This window comes from Podarcis erhardii, assembly GCF_964252035.2.
Source record: "Podarcis erhardii genome assembly, chromosome: 1".
Lineage (NCBI taxonomy): Eukaryota > Metazoa > Chordata > Lepidosauria > Squamata > Lacertidae > Podarcis > Podarcis erhardii.
The window spans coordinates 87,773,374-87,792,398 of NC_138497.1; the positions used below are offsets into that span (position 1 = coordinate 87,773,374).

General features: G+C 43.6%; 2 protein-coding genes across 7 annotated transcripts in view; one reads left to right on the forward strand and one right to left on the reverse strand.

Annotated features, from left to right (window-relative positions):
* Positions 1 to 3,090: 3,090 nt before the first annotated feature.
* CNOT9 (CCR4-NOT transcription complex subunit 9) lies at positions 3,091 to 14,120 on the reverse strand. Of its 4 annotated transcripts, none has more exons than XM_081853388.1 (8): positions 13,949 to 14,120; positions 9,628 to 9,807; positions 9,131 to 9,246; positions 8,589 to 8,698; positions 7,025 to 7,134; positions 6,136 to 6,234; positions 5,545 to 5,636; positions 3,091 to 4,744 (listed from the first exon to the last, which is right to left on the reverse strand). In XM_081853388.1, the coding sequence occupies exons 1-8, from the start codon at positions 13,970 to 13,972 to the stop codon at positions 4,576 to 4,578; spliced, it is 900 nt and encodes a 299-aa protein (XP_081709514.1). In that variant the 5' UTR covers positions 13,973 to 14,120; the 3' UTR covers positions 3,091 to 4,575. The 4 variants fall into 4 exon arrangements, with proteins under 4 accessions (XP_081709514.1, XP_081709513.1, XP_081709515.1 ...); XM_081853387.1 differs by having other exon boundaries at positions 3,091 to 4,750; XM_081853389.1 differs by lacking the exon at positions 13,949 to 14,120 and adding an exon at positions 13,362 to 13,631 and having other exon boundaries at positions 3,091 to 4,750.
* A 201-nt stretch (positions 14,121 to 14,321) lies between these two features.
* Positions 14,322 to 19,025, forward strand: part of USP37 (ubiquitin specific peptidase 37) — a 32,577-nt gene continuing 27,873 nt past the window's right edge. For 2 of the 3 annotated variants that reach the window (XM_081852606.1, XM_081852608.1), the window contains exons 1-2: positions 14,322 to 14,668; positions 17,996 to 18,205. In XM_081852606.1, the coding sequence (XP_081708732.1) occupies positions 18,050 to 18,205 (156 nt within the window). In that variant the 5' untranslated portion in view covers positions 14,322 to 14,668; positions 17,996 to 18,049. The remainder of the gene's footprint in view (positions 14,669 to 17,995; positions 18,206 to 19,025) is intronic. The other variant, XM_081852607.1, reaches the window with a different exon arrangement.

Below are 19,025 nucleotides of genomic sequence, written 5' to 3' on the forward strand. Positions count from 1 at the left end.
AAGGCATTTTTTTGCAGCAGCCAAGAATTAAGGGTCCATTTTTGTGAGTATGAAACAACTGCCTCAAATCAAACACCAGTGTCTTTTTTATTGTTCAGTTGCAGTTCAAGAGATAGGTACAATGATTCTGAATAGCTTGAGACATTATACACACCACACTGCTCTGGTCTGAAATCTGAGTGTCCTGATGACTGCTTTGTTACTTGTTGTACTTTGAAAAGCTAGCTGGGAACAGAAACTCACAAGGAGCTTTCCAGGGAGTTTCATGAGCCTCATGACAAAGCTCACTACATATATGCAACTCCCAAGGGGCATGGGAACACCCTCTGCTGCCCATGGCAGCTGCTTTTAGACCAATTGGAAAGCTACTTGATCAAATACCATCCATTAATTATAAAAGGCGAGTCTGTAACTCAAGAGGGGGAAAGCTTAGTGCCAGGGAACAGAAGGGGAAGGTAACACAGCCAACCTGGTTACTTGCACACTTAGGATCTTCTTTTTCCCTAATCTCTGACACGGAGCTTAATCGGAGTCAGGATTCACCTCTAGAATCAGTTTTCTACCTAAGGGTTTTCTAAAGAGAAATAATTGGACTGCCTCCGAGCATGAAGATTAGTCCCATATTAGAAAAGGTGGATTCCAGCTAAGAGATGAGATGTGCTTTGAGCATATTTTAGAAATTAAGCACTGGTCACATCCTCTGTAGCTTTGGAAGCATGACCTATTCAAGAAGGCAACTAGGAAGGCACTGTAACTAGGCAGTTTTGTATATGTATATGTAATATATTACCTTATCACCAAGATGTGGCCTTTCCCCCAAAGTTCCATACAGTGGTACCTCGGGTTAAGTACTTAATTCGTTCCGGAGGTCTGTTCTTAACCTGAAACTGTTCTTAACCTGAAGCACCACTTTATCTAATGGGGCCTCCTGCTGTCGCCGCGCCGCCAGAGCATGATTTCTGTTCTCATCCTGAAGCAAAGTTCTTAACCTGAAGCACTATTTCTGGGTTAGCGGAGTCTGTAACCTGAAGCGTATGTAACCCGAGGTACCACTGTACTTGCTTTCGGATGCTAGTGGGCAAATTTTAAGACTTGCAATACCTTTGCTCAGTTCAGGATGTAGTGTCACTTGGATAATGCATTCATAAAATTGTAGTACTATTTTTGGAAAGCAAAAGCAAAATAAAGGTCATTAAAAGCTTTCTACATTCATGTGCTATTAATGCATTAAGAAACAAATACACAGTGGTTGCTGCAACAGATTACCCATGTATCTATTAAAAAAGAACAAAGTAAATACTGGGCCGAAGCCAACATTGTGTGAGCAGAAGGCTGTTTGGCTTGTACATGGGCAGCGTTGGATACAATCCATTGAAAATTAATTAGCAAATGTTATGAGAAATCTTTGCAGTCAGCTGTGATAAACAGAGCACATGCTGTGAACACATGTATGCACCCAGTTTATGTCATACGGTTAAGGTGACAATCCAGAACCTTATCAATGGACATTTTGCCAGTGGCTAGAGTGGGATGTGACTGTACGATTACTTTGGAAACATATTTCATTCCAGCCTGCTGTCCCCTTAAGCACTGGAATCCCAACTCTCATACTGCCTTACGCTATGAGAAGGATTAAGCTTTCGGCAGCACCCACTGCTGATGTATTAACTGAACATGTCATTGCTATTCTTGGTAACAAAGAGGACAAGTTTCCTAGGTCTTGGCCAGGTGCCTGCAGAAGCGATTCAGTGGCAAGACAGAACCCAGAACAGAACAGATGATCCATAAAATGCCATTCTGATTGGAACAAATGCAGCTCGCTGGCCAGGATACAATCTACAAGCCCATGGGAATTGTATTCCATAATTCTGCAAGGCAAGGGCATAATGTGGTGATACAGTGTTAGAACCAGATTAGGACCCAGGAGACCAGGAGACCAGGGTTCAAATTCCCACCCAGCCATGATGCTTACTGGCTGACCTGGGCCAATCAGTGTCTCTCAGCCTAACCTACCTTGCAGGGTTGTTGCGAGGATATAATGGAGATGGGGGAGGGAAATGTATGCTACCCTCAAGCTTCTTGGAGGAAAGGTGGGATATAAATGCAATAATCATGAAATTATTTTTTTATTATGCTGAATCTTATTTATTTTAGCATATTGAAGATTCAGGTAACATTTTTATATAGATCACCAATCTTCTTTGAATTGCCTAGTCATAAATTAACATACCAAAAAGGCCACATTGTAAGAGATGTATTTAAGAGTACACTTGTTGTTTCTCTTACACCCTTCCTAATCTATATATCTTGTTCTGAACATTAAGGATGCTGAGAACAGATCACATGGGAAGCCAGAAGTAGCTCTCTAGCAGACATTATTACACTGGCCAATATCTGCTCAACTTTAACAATGGCACTTCATACCTTCCCAGCTATTCACTTTTCTCTCTTTCTCAGATCACACTGGTCCATCTTCTGCAAACCATAACATTCAAATTATTTAAAGATCTTGCTAAAAGTATGCCATACTCCCTTTATGTATGTGATGCAGTGAAGAATATTTTATTCTACTCTTTTTGTCACCTGCTTAAAACATTTTTTAAGGCAAACCTATCCAGACATGTAGCTGTTTTGATCTCTTTTACTGTTCATTTTAATCATTTTAAAATGTTTTCAATGGTTTTTAATTTATTGATAATTTTAATATTTCTTGAAAACCGCTTAGGGGTTTTATTGCACTCAAACGGTATATATATTTTGTTTAAAAAATGACACTATGCTCTTGAACCATGGTTCTCAAAATAAAGCAGAGTTGCTAAGCAGAAGCATGTGACTCCACCTTGGTTTAATAATATAGGCTATATGTGCCACACACACACACACACAGGTTGTGAACTGCTACCCAGCATAGTGACACTCACTCCAACTCAACAGCTGAGGGCTCTCTGGGCAAAAAGCACAGCTCTCTCAACCGGAGGGAAATGCTATATTGCCCAGTGATAAAAGGCTTTGAGAGGACATTTTTGGTAATGTCTACAACCCTCCCTGCCATTCTTCCAAGCCATTATTTTAAGTCAAAGAGGATCCAGATTCATTTGGCTTATTTTTTATTCAAGTTACAAAACAGAAAGCAGTTGGTAAAGTCCACTCAAGGCAGGGATGGATAAAACAAGGCTGTTATAAAACGGAGGCGCTGTAAGAGCAAAAGCAGTCCATGGAGAGGGAAAAGTTAAGACACCCTTGGCATGGCATGGCCAGCCATCAGCAAAGAAAAGAGAGGAAATGGAAGATAGGTTCCTACCCAAAACAGCAGCAGGTGCTGAGGCCAAGGGATCTGGCAAGGGACCAGAAGCCACCTGCTCCCAGCCTTGTTGTGCAACTGACAAACAGCTTGGATGATTTCCCCCTCCCTCCCCTTCTTTTTGTTTGCTTCTCTCATTTAGAGGGCAGGGGAGAAGATGTCTCTGCTGACTGCTTAATAGCTCCTCATCCATCGCAGACGCCAACAAACAGGAGCAGGTTCAAGGTGATAAATTGGATGCACTTAGACTGGTAGCAGGGGAAGGATAAGATAAAGAGCATGAGAGCCCTTGCGTTTTGCAGCCATTATGCTTTCCAGCACTAGCCAGCAAGGCTGAAATACCTGCAGCCTTTACAGACTGTCTGAAATAGCTCTTGGTCCCTGTCTATTTGTTCACACTTAGAGTTAACCCTACCCTAACCAGAGGCATGGGCTGCTACAAAGTGGAAGGCCACATGGCTTGCCGGCCATGGCATCCATGCAACAACTTTCTCCTCTGGCACAGTTTGAAAGCTGAAGGAATGTTTTGGTGGCATTCTGGATCTTACTGACTAGGTGGTGGAGGATCATCCATAGAACATTTGACACTGGTTCAAATACAGTCACAGAGGCAGGGACTGTTCTAATGTGTGGCCAAAGGAATGGAGTCCAGGAAGTCTCTGCCTTCTGACATACCAGGAACAATCCTTTAAGAACCTGTGGATATACTATGTTATCATCCCTCTCCCAATCCCCCCGAGATTGGGCTTCAGCCCCAAAGGCTGAACTTTTTTTTTTAAAGGATCAGCGGGGCTCCTCTTATGAAAGCGCAATTCCCAGTTCAGAAAAGGGAAACAGGCCTCCTCTGCTTAGAGCTAGATTCAGCTCAAAAGGTACGCCTAAGAGGGTCAAATGATCAGACCAACCTTTATTGAACTTACATGTAAACACTGAATAACAAAGAAACTGAGGAATACTTCCCAAGCCTGCCGCACTGAACCAGAAAGGTAGATACACCATTGGTAGCAGCACTGCCCAGCTTGGTACTCAACTGATCATCGCAACAAAGCCCACACCCTAAAAGAGGGCTTCTCTGTCCCAACTGTGTTTGCTGGTGTCATAATCCTCAGAGGCATGGTGAGACGTTGCTATAGAAAAGGCCTGCAGTCCAGGTAGCTACTGACAGTCCAAGGAGCTGCCCAACCATGCCTGACAGGATCTGGAAGAGGTCATTGGTTCCTGGCTCTCTGTAAACCTGAGCTGTTTCCTCCTGGGTTCTGCCACCTCCTTGGCTGTCACTGCGGAGGAAGGGGGATGCCCCTGGGGTCGGTGACTTGGCCTTCCTGCAGATTCTTGACCAGCTGCGCCAGCCAACGCTTGGTGGTAGTATCGTCTTTCAGAACCTGGGCAAAGGTGGTGTCTTTCAGCTGGTCAGGAAGGCACTGCCTGAGGGCTTCCCGTGCCCTACATCAGGAGACAAGAAAGAGGGGGGCCAACAAATAAACTCACATGGACAAGAGGGGAGCAAGCCCCCCTCTTGAATAATTAAGGCTACAGTTTCTGTATCAGAAGCATCTACACATACCTGCAGGGTACAAGCATATTCTTTATACCAGGGGTGGCTAAACTGTGGCACCACAGACATTTGCTGGACTACAACTCACAGCATCCCTGACCACTGGCTATGCTAACTGGCACTGATGGAGGTTGGAGTCCAATGACATTTGGAGGCCACAGGATAGTCATTTCAACTCCATACGCTATCCTGCATCTTCTCCATCCTAATCAATGGAGTCAGAATGTGACTTATGAAGGAAGATTAATGACTTGCCTAATGTTAGGCATCCAGAGCAGTCAAGCACATGATGACTGCTGGCTGGCTTAATAAACACAGACATTTTTGCAGTTAGAGATTGAAGGGGAAAAGATTATAAACTCTCTCATAATTACTGTCAATACATGTTCCTGAACAGTGAGAAGACTCTGGTGCTAAAATAAGTTTGCTTAAATAAGTATAATCTTACATGATCTTGCTTCAGTCTTCAGAATCTTGATGAGGCGGTCAGAAGAAACTACTTGGACTTTAAGCTCCTGGCATTTATTGTACGAATTGCCAGGTTATGCTTGATTTGCTCTGGAGATACAGAAGGAGCTGGATCCCCATCCTGGCACTGCAAAGTGTAACTGTTCCTGGTTCTGCAGCACAACACCAACCTGCACCCCACCCCTATCAAGAGATCCCAAGAAACTTCTAAGGTGTCTACCTTGGATTATCAGAAAGGCGGAGGTAACAACGGACCACATGTTTCAGCAGCCTGGCAGAAGGCTCCTTGGAAAGCTGCAGGACCATTTTACCCTGGTTTAAAAACAGAGAATTTAGAACAAGGACATTTGCTGGTTAAGTATGTGTAACAGCATTTGTTCACATTTATCCCTTGTTACCTTTTGCTACTCCCATTCCCACCCTAGTTTAATTTAGATTGTAAAGTATAAGCTCCTAAAAAGCAAGGCAAATGTCTGGAAAGCTAATTCTGTCTCTAATATGTCTCACCCCACGAAACACTGTCAAGCATTAGCAGTGACTTGCTCCTCAGGTGTTGGAAAACCAATCTCCTCAAAAATAGGAGTGCTTTCACACAGCCATAACACCATGAATTGTGTTGCTATGTAATGCTCTGGCATATTTCTTCCTTGAGATTAGGAGTATGAAGAGGTGGCCCTGTTGTTATGATTAGACGTGACTACTACAAAGATCCAAACTACATTCACTACACTTTCCACCAAAGAGCATTTAGCTTCCCTAAATGCAGGAGCAATGCTGAGTTACCAAGCCCTTTACAATCAAAGCCACATACCAATATCATTGCAACGTGAGAAAATCGTTCGTAAGTCTGACAGATATATGCCAACCCCGTATCATCCAATAAGATCTTTTGTAGAATAAAAGTAGCAACCTGAAAGACAGAAAAGAATAGGGTTGAACAAATGCTTGAATTGCAGACTGTGCAGGATTAGGGTGGGATGTCATATTACTAAAAACTCAGCGAAGCTGGAGGACAAAGAGCTTGTTGGGAGAAGACCTATGAGAAGAGATTTTACCCACTATGAAACCAAATAAAAACCTTATATAGCACTGACAAGAGGAGAAGCAGGTACTGCAATTATCTATCTTGGTGCTAGCAACTAAAATTTTATTGATCCTGTTGACCAGAGGAAGAAACCTGCTTACATTTTGCAGACAAATGGTGACAGGTTGGTGGCTAGCTAAAATTAATAACCTAATGAAGAGTGACAGATGCATAAAGGTGTGACTAGGAATAAACTGACTCGTGAGTGTGACATAAAAGATGCTAAGGATCTTGAGAAGCACACAGGCACCACCTGCAGGCTTCTCAAATAACTGATACTGGGGCGGCACTTACACAATAATAGATCCTTTTCATACAGTTGCTGGAAAAAGTACTGCAGAGTTGCAGCAAGAATTGAGTACAAAAGCACCTTGGGTGAGAAACTGCACAAAAAGAGAATAAATGTCCTATCCAGCTTTCCTCTCATAATAGTGTTTTGAAAGAGGCAGCCAGTCACGACAATTTGAAGTGGGTACATCTGCAATCACTCCTCAGAGAGAAACAGCCAGCTAACCTCAGATGGAGAAGTCTGCTGCATGCAGGAACATGATGCATTGGAAAGTAAAGAGAAAACAGTCAAGAAACTAGAACCACTTCATTACACTAAAAGCAATACCGTTTTGGAAAGTTCGCTGCCAGACTCCATGATGCGTAAGCACAAAGGGATAATTTCCGTTGTCAGTAAGAAGTTGATTACTTCTTGCTCATCTGTCTTCACCAGGGCCCCTTTGAAATATAAGCAAAAAACCCAAACTGCTTCATATAACTTTGCAAAGGCCTAACAGAAACATGCATATAGGAAACAACCAGGGCTAACAGAAAATCAGTGCAGTCTAGAGAAGAAGTGGGAAATTACTGGATAAGCACATGGTTGAGCTCCCAAGAACCCAGGAGCAAATACTAAGGATTATTATTTTATTGAAGCAGCAGCCTTTTAACCTTTCCTCCACCAATCACAAATTCCTCCTTTAGCCAATGAAATATCTAAAGCCTTTTACACTCTTACCTATAGAACAGCAATTCCATCTGTCATGCTTGCCAAGGCAAGTACAGCACTACCTTGTGACAAGTATGACAAGCAGCCAGTCATGCTTTCCATTGTGAAGCTGCAGCGGCGGGTAGAGATTGCTCTGACAGTTGTGCTGTGATCTCTGCCTTCTCTCCAGCTCCAAGGTTCAGAGGAAAGGTGCAAGTTGTTGGACAGTGGCATGACTGAATGTTACTGCTGCAAGATGCTCTGCGCATCTTACAACTGTGGTATCCAACTGGCTGCTCTTCTTACTGGTCCTCCACTCACAAAAGACAGATGGGGGGCACTGTTCTGCAATGGTGCTAGGATGCTTTTAAGCAGTGGTACTCAAGCCAGAATACTCTCCTTGCACTGTGTGTGTGGTTTACCAGGGTAGGATGGGTGTGAGGCGAGGTTGGCAACTACAAGTTTTGGATTGTCCAGCAAAGTTAATAATGAAGACCAGTGAACATAATACATTCAACTTTTTTAACTCATTGGGTTCAATCACCCAAAGAGATGCTGCTATGATCTTTATAGAGCTGCTAGCCCTGTCAGCTAGCTAGGAGCCCGTGCAGCTTCTGCATTGTCTGGCTATGTGGCTTCTCAATGCCAATAAAAAGGCAGCTTGTTGCATGGTGCACCAAATAAAGCTTCCTGAAAAATTTCTGGTGTGGTCAATGAGGTTACAATACACAGTTGCAAGTACTAACCATTACATCTATGAGCACACTGAAGTTGTGTACAGTATTTGATTGGATAGATAGGATGCGCATCAGTAATGATCCCTTCAGTGTTCTAGAATTCCCAGCCCTGCTATTTCCATCTTTCCCTAAGGTAATTTGGGAGAATGAGACTGGAAATTTGTCATTCACCCAAGGATCACAGGGTGATTTACAATATAAAAACACAAATATACATAACTTTGAATTGGGCCCAGGACTGGTGTACTTCCCAGAATCCCAGGTACTAACAACAGTAAAGAGGAACAACATGGAAATTATTTCTAGAAATGAGAGTCTGCTACGTGATTCTCTATTTCTCTGGAATGTTAGAATTCCCTCTTTTACAATGCATGGCTAAGTCTCAGAAGAGTTCAAATCAGATCGAAACCCTTTTCTGACCTACAAACTGATGAAGACTTACCATTCCCAGCATCACAGTCACTTACCAATTACTCCAAGACTTGTGAGTCGTAGGTACTCGAAGGGTCGAGTCTTGCTGACAGTGTGCAAGAAGGGATACAAGAAGAGAGGGATGTGAGCAGCAAGGAAGGCTGACCTAGACAAAGGAAGAAAAAAGCATTTAGAATGTATCTTTTGGATATTTGTTTACACAGAGTTACTTTGTGAAGGCTAGAGAACTGAATTAGGACCTCACCTTTAGAAAGAGAAGAAATATGAGGAAATACGCCTGTAAAACTAGTTTTTTTACTGACAAACTGACCAGTAAGACAGGCAGCTTGACTGTTTTATTCACTGACTTGGCTCAAGTCACTAATGCACTCTAAAAACAGTGTAAAAACCAGCAAGTTACAGATACCATGTGCTTCTAATGTATGGTGTGGATGTGACTGAGAATATAGTTCTGTTGACGTACAGAGCCCTGCAGATAAAGAGGCTTGGCGGAAGCATATTTTCTCTAGTCTGGACATATACCACACTAACCAAAAGTTATTTTTTCCAGAGATTCAATACACCCGAGTATATTAACCTTGTTTCTGGATGCGATGCAACACACTGCAGAAGTGCCAGAGCATTGCAGACTCTGTTGGACTGATGAGCTGTCAAAGTTGGTGGATTTATAGATGGATAGATATTTACAATTTCCTATGAAAGAAAGAAAACAGGAAATATTTGTGTGAAAATTCTTCCACACATTTAAGCACTCCAATATTCAGAGTCAAAATCCTCCCACTAATTACTTGTGATTGATTAATGTGTTAGATAGAATTTCTGCCCCCACACTAACAACTAGCTACAAAAGCTGTAACATATTAGACAGGAACTAAAATACATATGTCCCAATAAGATGTCCTTACTTGGGTGGCTCAAGTTCTTCATTGCCATCTTCTATTGTCCCAAACTTTTATTAGGTCAAGAGACAGAATTTCAAAACCCTCAGTATCTCAAGACTTTCAGAAAGACATCTAGCAGATTGCTTGCAAGAGTCTAGCAAGCTATTTCAGTTAAAAGTAATATGCTACCCACCTGTAAGAGAGCTGCAATTGTACCAAAAGAGTGCCACAACATTGGTGCGAGATCAGGGACAGACTCTCGCTTTTTACTCAGCTCCAACAGTGCATTCTCACGAGTCTCTGGGCTGGAAAGCTCATTGATCCACTGATAAATCTTCTCTCGATCAACCTGAGCCAGTGCCGTTGGCACAGGCTTTAAAGGAAGACAAGAGGTTCAAGTCAAGGCCTTTGGTCCCAAGTCAAATCAGTATAAACATTAATACAACCTTGTACAAAACTTCAAGGGTGACCAGGAGTGATTAGTAGACACTTCCAAGTAAACATAGTTGAGATTAAGTCCCACATATTTTAGTGGGACTTGCTTCTAGTCAAGGCACAATAACAGCACAGGGGAAGGAATATGTCACAGTGGGGGGGGGGAGTTGCCGGATGATAGTTCCATTGGTTTGTGTGTACTCACTGCAGCTGTGCGATCATTTTACCATACTGTAGCAGCTGAGTTATTAAAATCATCATTGTTAAATATAAAAATAAATAAGTAAACAAAGTTGTTTGGGCACCAAACAAAAATAATATAGCACTTTAAAAATGACTATCAACAAAACTGGTTAATACAGCACAAAAGGCTACAAATCCATGACAACAAAAACAAAGCAGAGAATTAATACCAATTCAACTTCAGCAACTATCATAAAGAAGTGGAGCATAAAAGCCTTCCATGCTCAAGATCTTGAGATATAGTCCCTCTCATAGCCACCACTCTTTATCTCGGTCTGTTCCAGATTAATTAATCCAAAACACTTCTGTGTATGGCTCTGCCTCTGCCTATTGCTGCTGATACTTCTACCTCCCTCAATACCTGACAGAAAACAAGGTTGCCCACTCCTGCTTCAGGGGGGTGCAAAGTGATGATTAAAGTTAATAAATGAAATATTCCTCTACTACTGCATCCAATGAGGAGTAGTAGTCCAAAGCATTGCACACTTTTTCATCAGCTGTGCAAAAAATCCCTTGTTCAAAACTCTAGGGCTGCTCCACAGCAAATGAATCCTCAGTGCTTTATGTCTGCTTTGTTAACACATTCCTTCTATTATGGGACTCTGTTTTCTTTTGGGACTTTATTAAAGGCCCAACATCTCTTACCCAGAAAACTATTAGTGAAATAATTGTGTTTAAAATGGCTCATAGTGTCACCATGTTGAACAGTTGGCTCCAGTCACAGAACAATAGATTCAGGGACAAATACAGGAGTGGAAAGTTGCAGGAAAGAAAGGCTGATAACACCCCATGATCCAACTGTGGCAGTTCAACACGAAGATCAGAGCCTGTAAATAGGCTTTATCCGAGCAGCAGCACAAGAGATGAGCTTAACTTTCCATTACTTACAGAAATTCATGCAACCACAGTAATAAAAAATTTAATATAAGCGACCTTTTTCAGGATAATTGCTACAGTATTGCTTTTGTAAGCTAGACATTTCTAGTCACTTACTATTTCACTTGCCTTAAAGCATATGAAGGTACTTTGCAAAGGAAATTTTTTTTATAGCCCTTCAAGAGGCCTCATTTCATAATTACCTTCATGGTAAATGGAAAGATCTTTAAAATCATTTTTCCAGTGACAGATGCTGTAGTGGTGTGCCTACCCTATCCATTAAATATCCACAGTTCCAGAATGTCAGCATGAACTTGATAAAAATAAACGCACTAATTAGACTAAAGTCTGCTATTAAGACTGTCAAGACCTGAAAAAGTCAAGTGTTCACCATCTGAAGTAGCAGATTCACTTAAAACTACAGTAAGTATAATACAAGTAAGAAAATGCCTAAATATTATGTCAGACAGAAGTACTGCTTGTTAGTGGAGCTAGCACAAATTCTGTTTCACCTGAGTGAACTGTCAAAGACCAGAACTAGGTGAGACAGAGCTGCCACAAAAATCAGCAAACCTGTGTGAAGTTCTCTCTACCCTCCTACATAACATGATCAGAGATATGTATTGCAATATTATTCTATCCAAAGGTAGTCACACTCAGGGCAAACACATTAAGGTTAGTGGACATGGCTAACTTAGGCTCATAATTTTCAGTGGGTATACTGAGTAGAACGTAGCTGGATACAATTCATTACATGTTTATTATTTTATTAATTTAATTTCTATACCGTATTTCAGTTTCTGTTAAATATAGAAAAGATAAGGAGGGTTTTAGGATGAAACTGCAGTTTTTAGAAGCAATTCCATGTTCTTCGTTATGTACAGTTTCACCCAAAGTTGATATAGGGTTTACTATATATATTGAAAGCTGCCCAGAGTGGCTGGGACAGTCCAATCAGATGGGCAGGTTACAACCACCATATTTTTCGCCCTATAGGACGCACTTTTTCCCCTCCAAAAATGAAGGGGAAATGTGTGTGCGTCCTATGGGGCGAATGCAGGCTTTCGGTGAAGCCTGGAGAGCGAGAGGTGTTGGTGCGCACCGACCCCCCTCACTCTCCAGCCTTCAGGAAGCTATCCGCAAGCTTTGGGAGCCCAGCGGAAGTGCCGCCGGGCTCCCAAGGCTTGCGGGCAGCAGCCTGCAGCCTGAAGCACGCGGCGAAGCACGCCCCGTGCTTCGGGCAATGTCCGCCGGGCGCGCAAGGCTTGGGGCGGCAGCCTGTTCTGGAATCCCCCCCCCCCAAAAAAACTAGGTGCATCCTATGGGCCGGTGTGCCCTATAGGACGAAAAATACGGTAATTAAATTGGTATTATTATTACTACTACTAATGGTGATTTTTACTGGGCAAAACCCATAAATACCTACTGAGCCAGAAGAGACAAACTACCTAAGTCAGCCTAGCAAAATAAATCAAGCTATTTACATGTCTCTACTTAGCAAGCAGCCTTAAGAGTATTAAACTCAAAGCATACAAGCAAGTGCTCAAACTGAATCATTCTGGATTCATTCCCCTACTAGTGTCTAGAAAGGAAATGTTGCATGGCAAGTTCTGTGAAGATGCTGCAAAGGGGTACCTAGTTCTCTAATATGGGGTTACTTTTATTGATAATTGCAATATTTACAAACACAAACCAGAACACTAAACTTATTATACATAGATACATACACCTCTCAACTTAGTTTACAAAAAACAACAACATACAAACTAAACATACAGACATAAATCTTGACTTCCACCTATATGTGGCTTCCTTTGTTTCTTTTCTTCTTTTCGCTGTTATCGGTATTATTTTTGACTATCTCATCTTATACCCATTTCTTCTTAATTTTTTACTCTAAATTTCACCCATTGCATATCGATATATTAATACCAGAGCAATGTTTTTGGATGTATTCCTTCACGCAAGTCCACTCCTCTATTAGTTTTTGGTCTGATTGGCTTCTTACTACTGCTGTAAGTCTTGCTGATTCTATATATTCACAAAATCTTATTTGCCATTCTCTTATTGAGGGAGTTTTTCTCCCTTTCAATTTTTTGCTATAATCATTCTGGCTGCCGCGGTTGCATGTAAGAAAACTTTTTTCCTAACGGCAGGAATGTCAGTCAATATAATTCCCAAGAGTTACGCTACTAACCAAGTTATTTTACTTCCCGCTATCATCACCACTTGTCTCATTACAAGCAACGCACATGAGCCACGCCACTGTTAAATTAAAACATGAATGAATGTCCCACGTGGAATTTTTGCATTTTAAGGCTGCGATCCTAAACACCGAGAGAAAAACAGAATTCAACTCAGTGTGGGGCTTACTTTCATGCAAGCGCGGTTATAAAACGACTTCCCAGACAACAGATGAGAGAGAAGTAAACCCTGTTTTGTGGCGGCACATTATTGCAGACGTGAAACTCTAGAAGAGAGAAGCCCGGCAAGCCTTGTTGAGAGGCGCTTGAATGAGAGTGGTCGGGGTGCGCCTGTCAGGATACGTGTCTGTCTATATGCATCTGCATCCAGCCTCTCGAGCCACCTTTTTATCCAGCAGCATTGAGCCATGGGCAATTAGGAACCCGCATAGATTAGCATATGGAAAACGCACACAAGCGACGCCTGGCTCATGCAAGAGCACCTGAAGGGAGACGCCTGCGGAGAAGCTCCCTTTGACTCCCCTTAGAGGACAGCAAAGGCCGCCGCCTCGCGCAGGAGGAAAGGCCGTTAGGAGACGCCCGTTCCTTAGGAGGGCAATTTGGCGGGAAAATAGAGCCCCGCTCCGTTCTGTGCCCCCCTCCCCACATCTCTCCGACCAATGAGGAGAGAGAGAGGGAGAGAGAAGGGGGAGGGTGCCTCTCACGCTTCTCAGCCAAGGCCCTCGTCGCCCTGCGTGGATACGGCAAGCGACTTACCGCGGCCGTTGCCAAACTGTGCATGGTCGGAACTTCTGCGCGAAGTAGAGCTCAGGAGGCCTCTTCTACTTCAGCCGCCGCCATCATGGATCGAAGCAGAGGTCGCCGCCTCTTCCTCCTCCTCCTCCTCCTGGCTCTGCCGCCGACGCTGCTGCTGCTGCTACCGCTGCGACCTCTGACCTCTCTCTGGGCCTCAGCGGTAGGCCCAAGGAGACTGGCCGGGCGCATGCGCCATGCTATCTTTAAGCGAACTAAAAAAAAAAAAAGGCACGAGTTTGCGCGTGCGCAGAAGTTACGAGCGTCGTCGTCACTTCTCGAGTAAAAGTTGCTTCTTTCGCTAAGACTTGTCGACGGCGGAGAAAGCCAGCCAGCCGTCGCCGTGATGACGTAGGGATTCCCCCCTCGTCGCTCCTCTTCCTCCCCCCTCCTCCCGTCGCGCAGTTGTTGTTTTTTCTTTTTGCGTGCTGCGTGCTTGCGTCAGGCGGACCGTGGCGCGGCTGATCTGGTTCCCGCCATCTGCCCTTTCCACTAAGCTAAGAGGAGGCCGGGCCGCGGTGGGTCGAGCCAGGCCAGGCCGGCGCCGGGGCTAAAGTGGAGAATAACCCCGAAGTAGGAAGGAAGGAAGCGGCAGCACTAGCAGGGAGACAACGTCCAGGCCGGGACTGGTCTGTGAGGAAGCGGGAGGTGGAAGGGAAAGCCGCCGCCCGCCCGCCATCGCCGGTGAGTGCGCCCGGGCAGTGGCGGTGGGTCTTGGGGCTTCCTCGGAGCGGCTGACTGCGGGCGAGGGCACGAGGGAGCCCCATTGGTACTCGCGGAGCAGGGAAGGGTAGGGGGCGGCTGTGCGTGGGCGGCGGCCGGGCGGCCGTGGAGGCGGAGGTGGGGTCTCCGTAGCCGCTGTGAGGGGGGGGGGGTCGCCGCGCCTCAGCGTCTCTCTCTCTCCCCCCGCGCCCTTGACCTTAGCCTGGCCCCTTTCGCTTCCTCAGGCCCAGCCGGCTGGCCGCTCTCCGACTACGGTGCGGCTGCTCCAAAGCTGACCCTCGGCCCTCCTCCCTCTGTTGCCTTCCCCCGCTGGTTTAGCTGCCTCTCCCAGGCGTACCCCAGGCCCCAAGACGTAGCGGCCGGTCGGGTAGCCAGCTAGCCAGATTACTAGCCTTGCCCCAGGCAGCACGTAGAGATAGGACGAGAGAAGCTGCTGCTTCTCCTCGTGGGGAATTTCTGCCTGTCGGGCTGTTCGCAAACACGACAAAGGTTAAAAACAACGCAGCGTCGGCAACTAGCGCCGTCCTCTTCTTCGGTTGCTTTCCCGCTCCTGCTCTGTTCCTCCTGGGATTGTTCACGTCTCCCTTCTGAAATGTAGACTTGGCTGGTTTTAGCTTTGTCCCGCTGATCAGAAATTTACTTGCAAAGGTCCAGCAGCCACTTTCCAAGTCAGTGTACCAGGTGCTGTACAGTATTCAGGTGACTGGGTTCCTGCTTGCTTTTCAGTGAAAGCATTCACAAATGCAACAGAGTTTGGTTAGGAAATGTACTTCAACAGAGTTTGGTTAGAGATCTCCATTAGGCCTCCACCATGTCTTTCACCACCGTTTCTTTGTTTGCCTTGAACTCTTTGCTGAGGTGATATATGTGTTGAAAATCCACCCAACATTCTTTACTGTTGCCCTTGCAAGTACATTGTTTGCCCTAAACAGTTGTTGTAGATTATGATCTGTATGGAACAAGTGGTTCCTATTTTGTGAAAATAGGCTGGTCCCTTGTACCTGTTAAAATATTGGATTGTAATGCTGTTATATTTAGAACATTAAGACTCCTGATTGTCTTTTTGAATTCTGTGGAGTGTAGGCACTTTTTGTGGGTAGTTCTAGTGCAGTTAAGGATTTACACTCCATTTTTTTTCGGTATGTGCTCACTTATTGTGCAATTTTGTACATGCCTGCTCTGAAGCAGTCCCAGTCCCTCTGAATTCAGTGATGCTTACTCCTAAGTAAGGATTGCAGAGTTAATTTTTCATTTTTATTTGTTAAATACACATATCAGGTTTTATGGTCCCAGAAGGCTCTCAAAGTAACTTGCAGAATTTGCAATAAAATAAAATGCTAAAGAAACAACTGTTTATAGTACATGCTGATATACTCAAATTCTAATAATGAACCAGACAAGCAAGAAGACAGGACTTGGCACATGTCTACTGTTCCCTTAACATATTTTCACTGAATTTCATGTAGTTGGGTTTCAACTTGGATGACTAAACATCTGGAAGATGTCCCCCCCCCCCCGAAATTGGAGATACACCCCTAACTTTTAGGGAACTGTCATCATTGAATTTTAAAACATTAATAGTATTTATAGGGCAGTCACATTTGTGCAACAAGGAATCAGCTCAGTTTTTGCAGCTTGAGAGCATGCAGTGGTTTTAACCACCATGGCGTATGGCTAACAAGAGCTAGTAGGGAGTGGTGAATGCATCATTGCATCAGGAGAAATTTCCCACTGCCTTGAAGGATGCAATGGCATGACCCCTGTAAAAGCCCTCCCTGGACTCCTTGTCAGTCACAAACCTTTCTGGGCAAGATGCCTGAGAGGGGGGTGGCCGCTCAGCTGCAAATGCTCATGAAAGGGACTGGTTATCTAGATCACTTTTAGTCTGGTTTCAGACCTTGTTTGGGACTAAAATTGCTTTGGTCACCCTGATAGATTACCTCTGGAAGTGAGGCAGAGAAGTGTGACCTTGTTGAGTCTGCTGGATTTCTCAGTGGCTTTGGTTTAGTGGAGGATATGATTTTGCACTGGTTGTACTTCAACTTATGGGACAGTACTAGAGAGGTGCAGTGTTAGAAACTAAGATATGAAAGCCAGGAGCTAAATGGCACCTTAAACCTAGGTTATGGGCGCAACAACAGAATGTCAGGCAAGCTTTTTAAAAAACAAGAAAACAAAGCTGAGAATGAACGAACTGCAGCTAAAATATTACGTTCATTTTTCACATGGTCTTGTCCTTCCCCTGCCCACCCACTAATTATTAGCGTGTCTCTTCTCCAGTCTTCAGAGAGTAGCTGGAAGTGGGGAGGCAGAAAAAGTTCCTCCTTTCCTTCCACTCTGCAGTTTTAATCTGAAATCTTAGGCGCAGTGCTGTGCCCAGAGCTCAGAAACTGCTCACGCCAATGAAATTTCCTGTTGCAAAATGCACCTAGAACAATGGGAGTTTCGAACACTGGAGGGGTGGTATTGCAATACGTTGCTCATCCGCATGGAAGTTAATCCATGGAGTTCTTCAGGGAATTGAGTGCCACCAATATGTGGATGACTTTGAGCTTTACTTACATTAGTCAGTTGAGGTTGCAAGTTCTGGACCCATTGCCTGTAATGGGCTAGGTGAGGGCAAACTGAATTGAAGTTGAATCCTGCTAAGACATGAGATGCTGTGGCTTGTTGGTTCCAGGAAGTAGGGGAATTACCTCTTGATGGGGTTTATACTGCCCTTGAAGGAGCCGGTGCATTGACTGGGTGTACCCTGGATACTAATCTCTCACTGGAGGCAGAGGTATCTTCAATGGCACAGAGTGCCTTTGCTCAGCTGCAGTTGATGCAGCAAATACAACCAAAGGACAGCTTGGCCACAGTGATTATGGTAGCAGTGACCAGCTGTACATGGAAACCTGAAGAGTTCCCAAGTTTCCCTAGAAACATGTTGGTCCGTATGCCTGTCGCATTAACTTCAGCAGTGGGTAAAATGTGGGTGGTGCTAGTAAACTGACAAGTGTTATCAAGTTTAATTCCATATTCTGTTGTGTCTTTTTTGTGATACCTGTTCTCAATTACCTACTTTGATTTTTTAAAAAAAGACTTAAATAATGTGGAGCAGAATTAATAATCTTTGGGAGACCAATACTCATATTTCAAAAAGAGTCCATGCACACTGAGTACATACCCTGAAAGATGGGATAATTATCTGTAAAAATAATATAGCTCTTTGATTTAAAACAGTTGCTTAGTTTTGAAGATGGTTATTGAGGAGCTGCTAACTTCGTTCCTTTCTTTCTAAAACAGGATTTGTGTTTAAAAGCAAACTTCATTATTTTCATAGACTAGTTGTATGAAAACATGGCTCCACTGAAATTACGTGGGACTATTCGCTTGCGCAGCATACAGACTGGGACTACAAAATGGAAAGAAGGGACATTCGAAATAGTTGATAAGGATAGCAAAGTGACTCTGGCGGTTCACTACAATGCTGGAGGAATGCCAAAGATATTTCAGGTACCTCAGAATCTCAAAGGCCTTTTGTTTCGGAGTTGTACAGGAGCTGTATGCCTCTGAACAACTGTTCTTTTAAAGTCCATTTAGCTGTCACTTGAACTTTCCTTAGAGACTTATTCTTTTTTCTGCTTTCTACAACACTGATCCTACTGTATTGCACTGTGAATTATTGAGGTGTACTGTTCAATGTACAGTGGTACCTCGGGTTACATACGCTTCAGGTTACATACGCTTCATGTTACAGACTCCACTAACCCAGAAATAGTACCTCGGGTTAAGAACTTTGCTTCAGGATGAGAAATCGTGCTCTGGCGGAGCGGCGGCAACAGGGAGCCCCATTAGCTAAAGTAGTGCTTCAGGTTAAGAACAGTTTCAGGTTAAGAACGGATCTCCGGAACGAATTAAGTACTTAACCTGAGGTACCACTGTACTCGTAGAACAAGGATGATTTTAAAAAACAACAACTAAACCTTGGGAGAAAATAATACCTAGATGTTTCATTATTTAGTTATTTAGAATATTTTAATCCTATTTTTGTGACTCAAAGAGGCCCTCAAGCTGGTTTACAAAAGATTTTCAATGAGATAAAACATTTTAGGTATTAGGATACTACTGGCACTGGTAATAAAGAAAAGTTTATTTGTTGTCTGTTTCATTTTCTGCTGGTTATAGTATTGAAAATTCTTAATGTAGATTCATTGTTAGATTATTCCTCTGTATACACTCTTCCCATAATTAGCTGTGAGTCATAGTGGCATTTTAGATTCATGGGGATTTTGTATCCAAGGCTACAGTCTTATCACACTAATCTGGGAGTAAG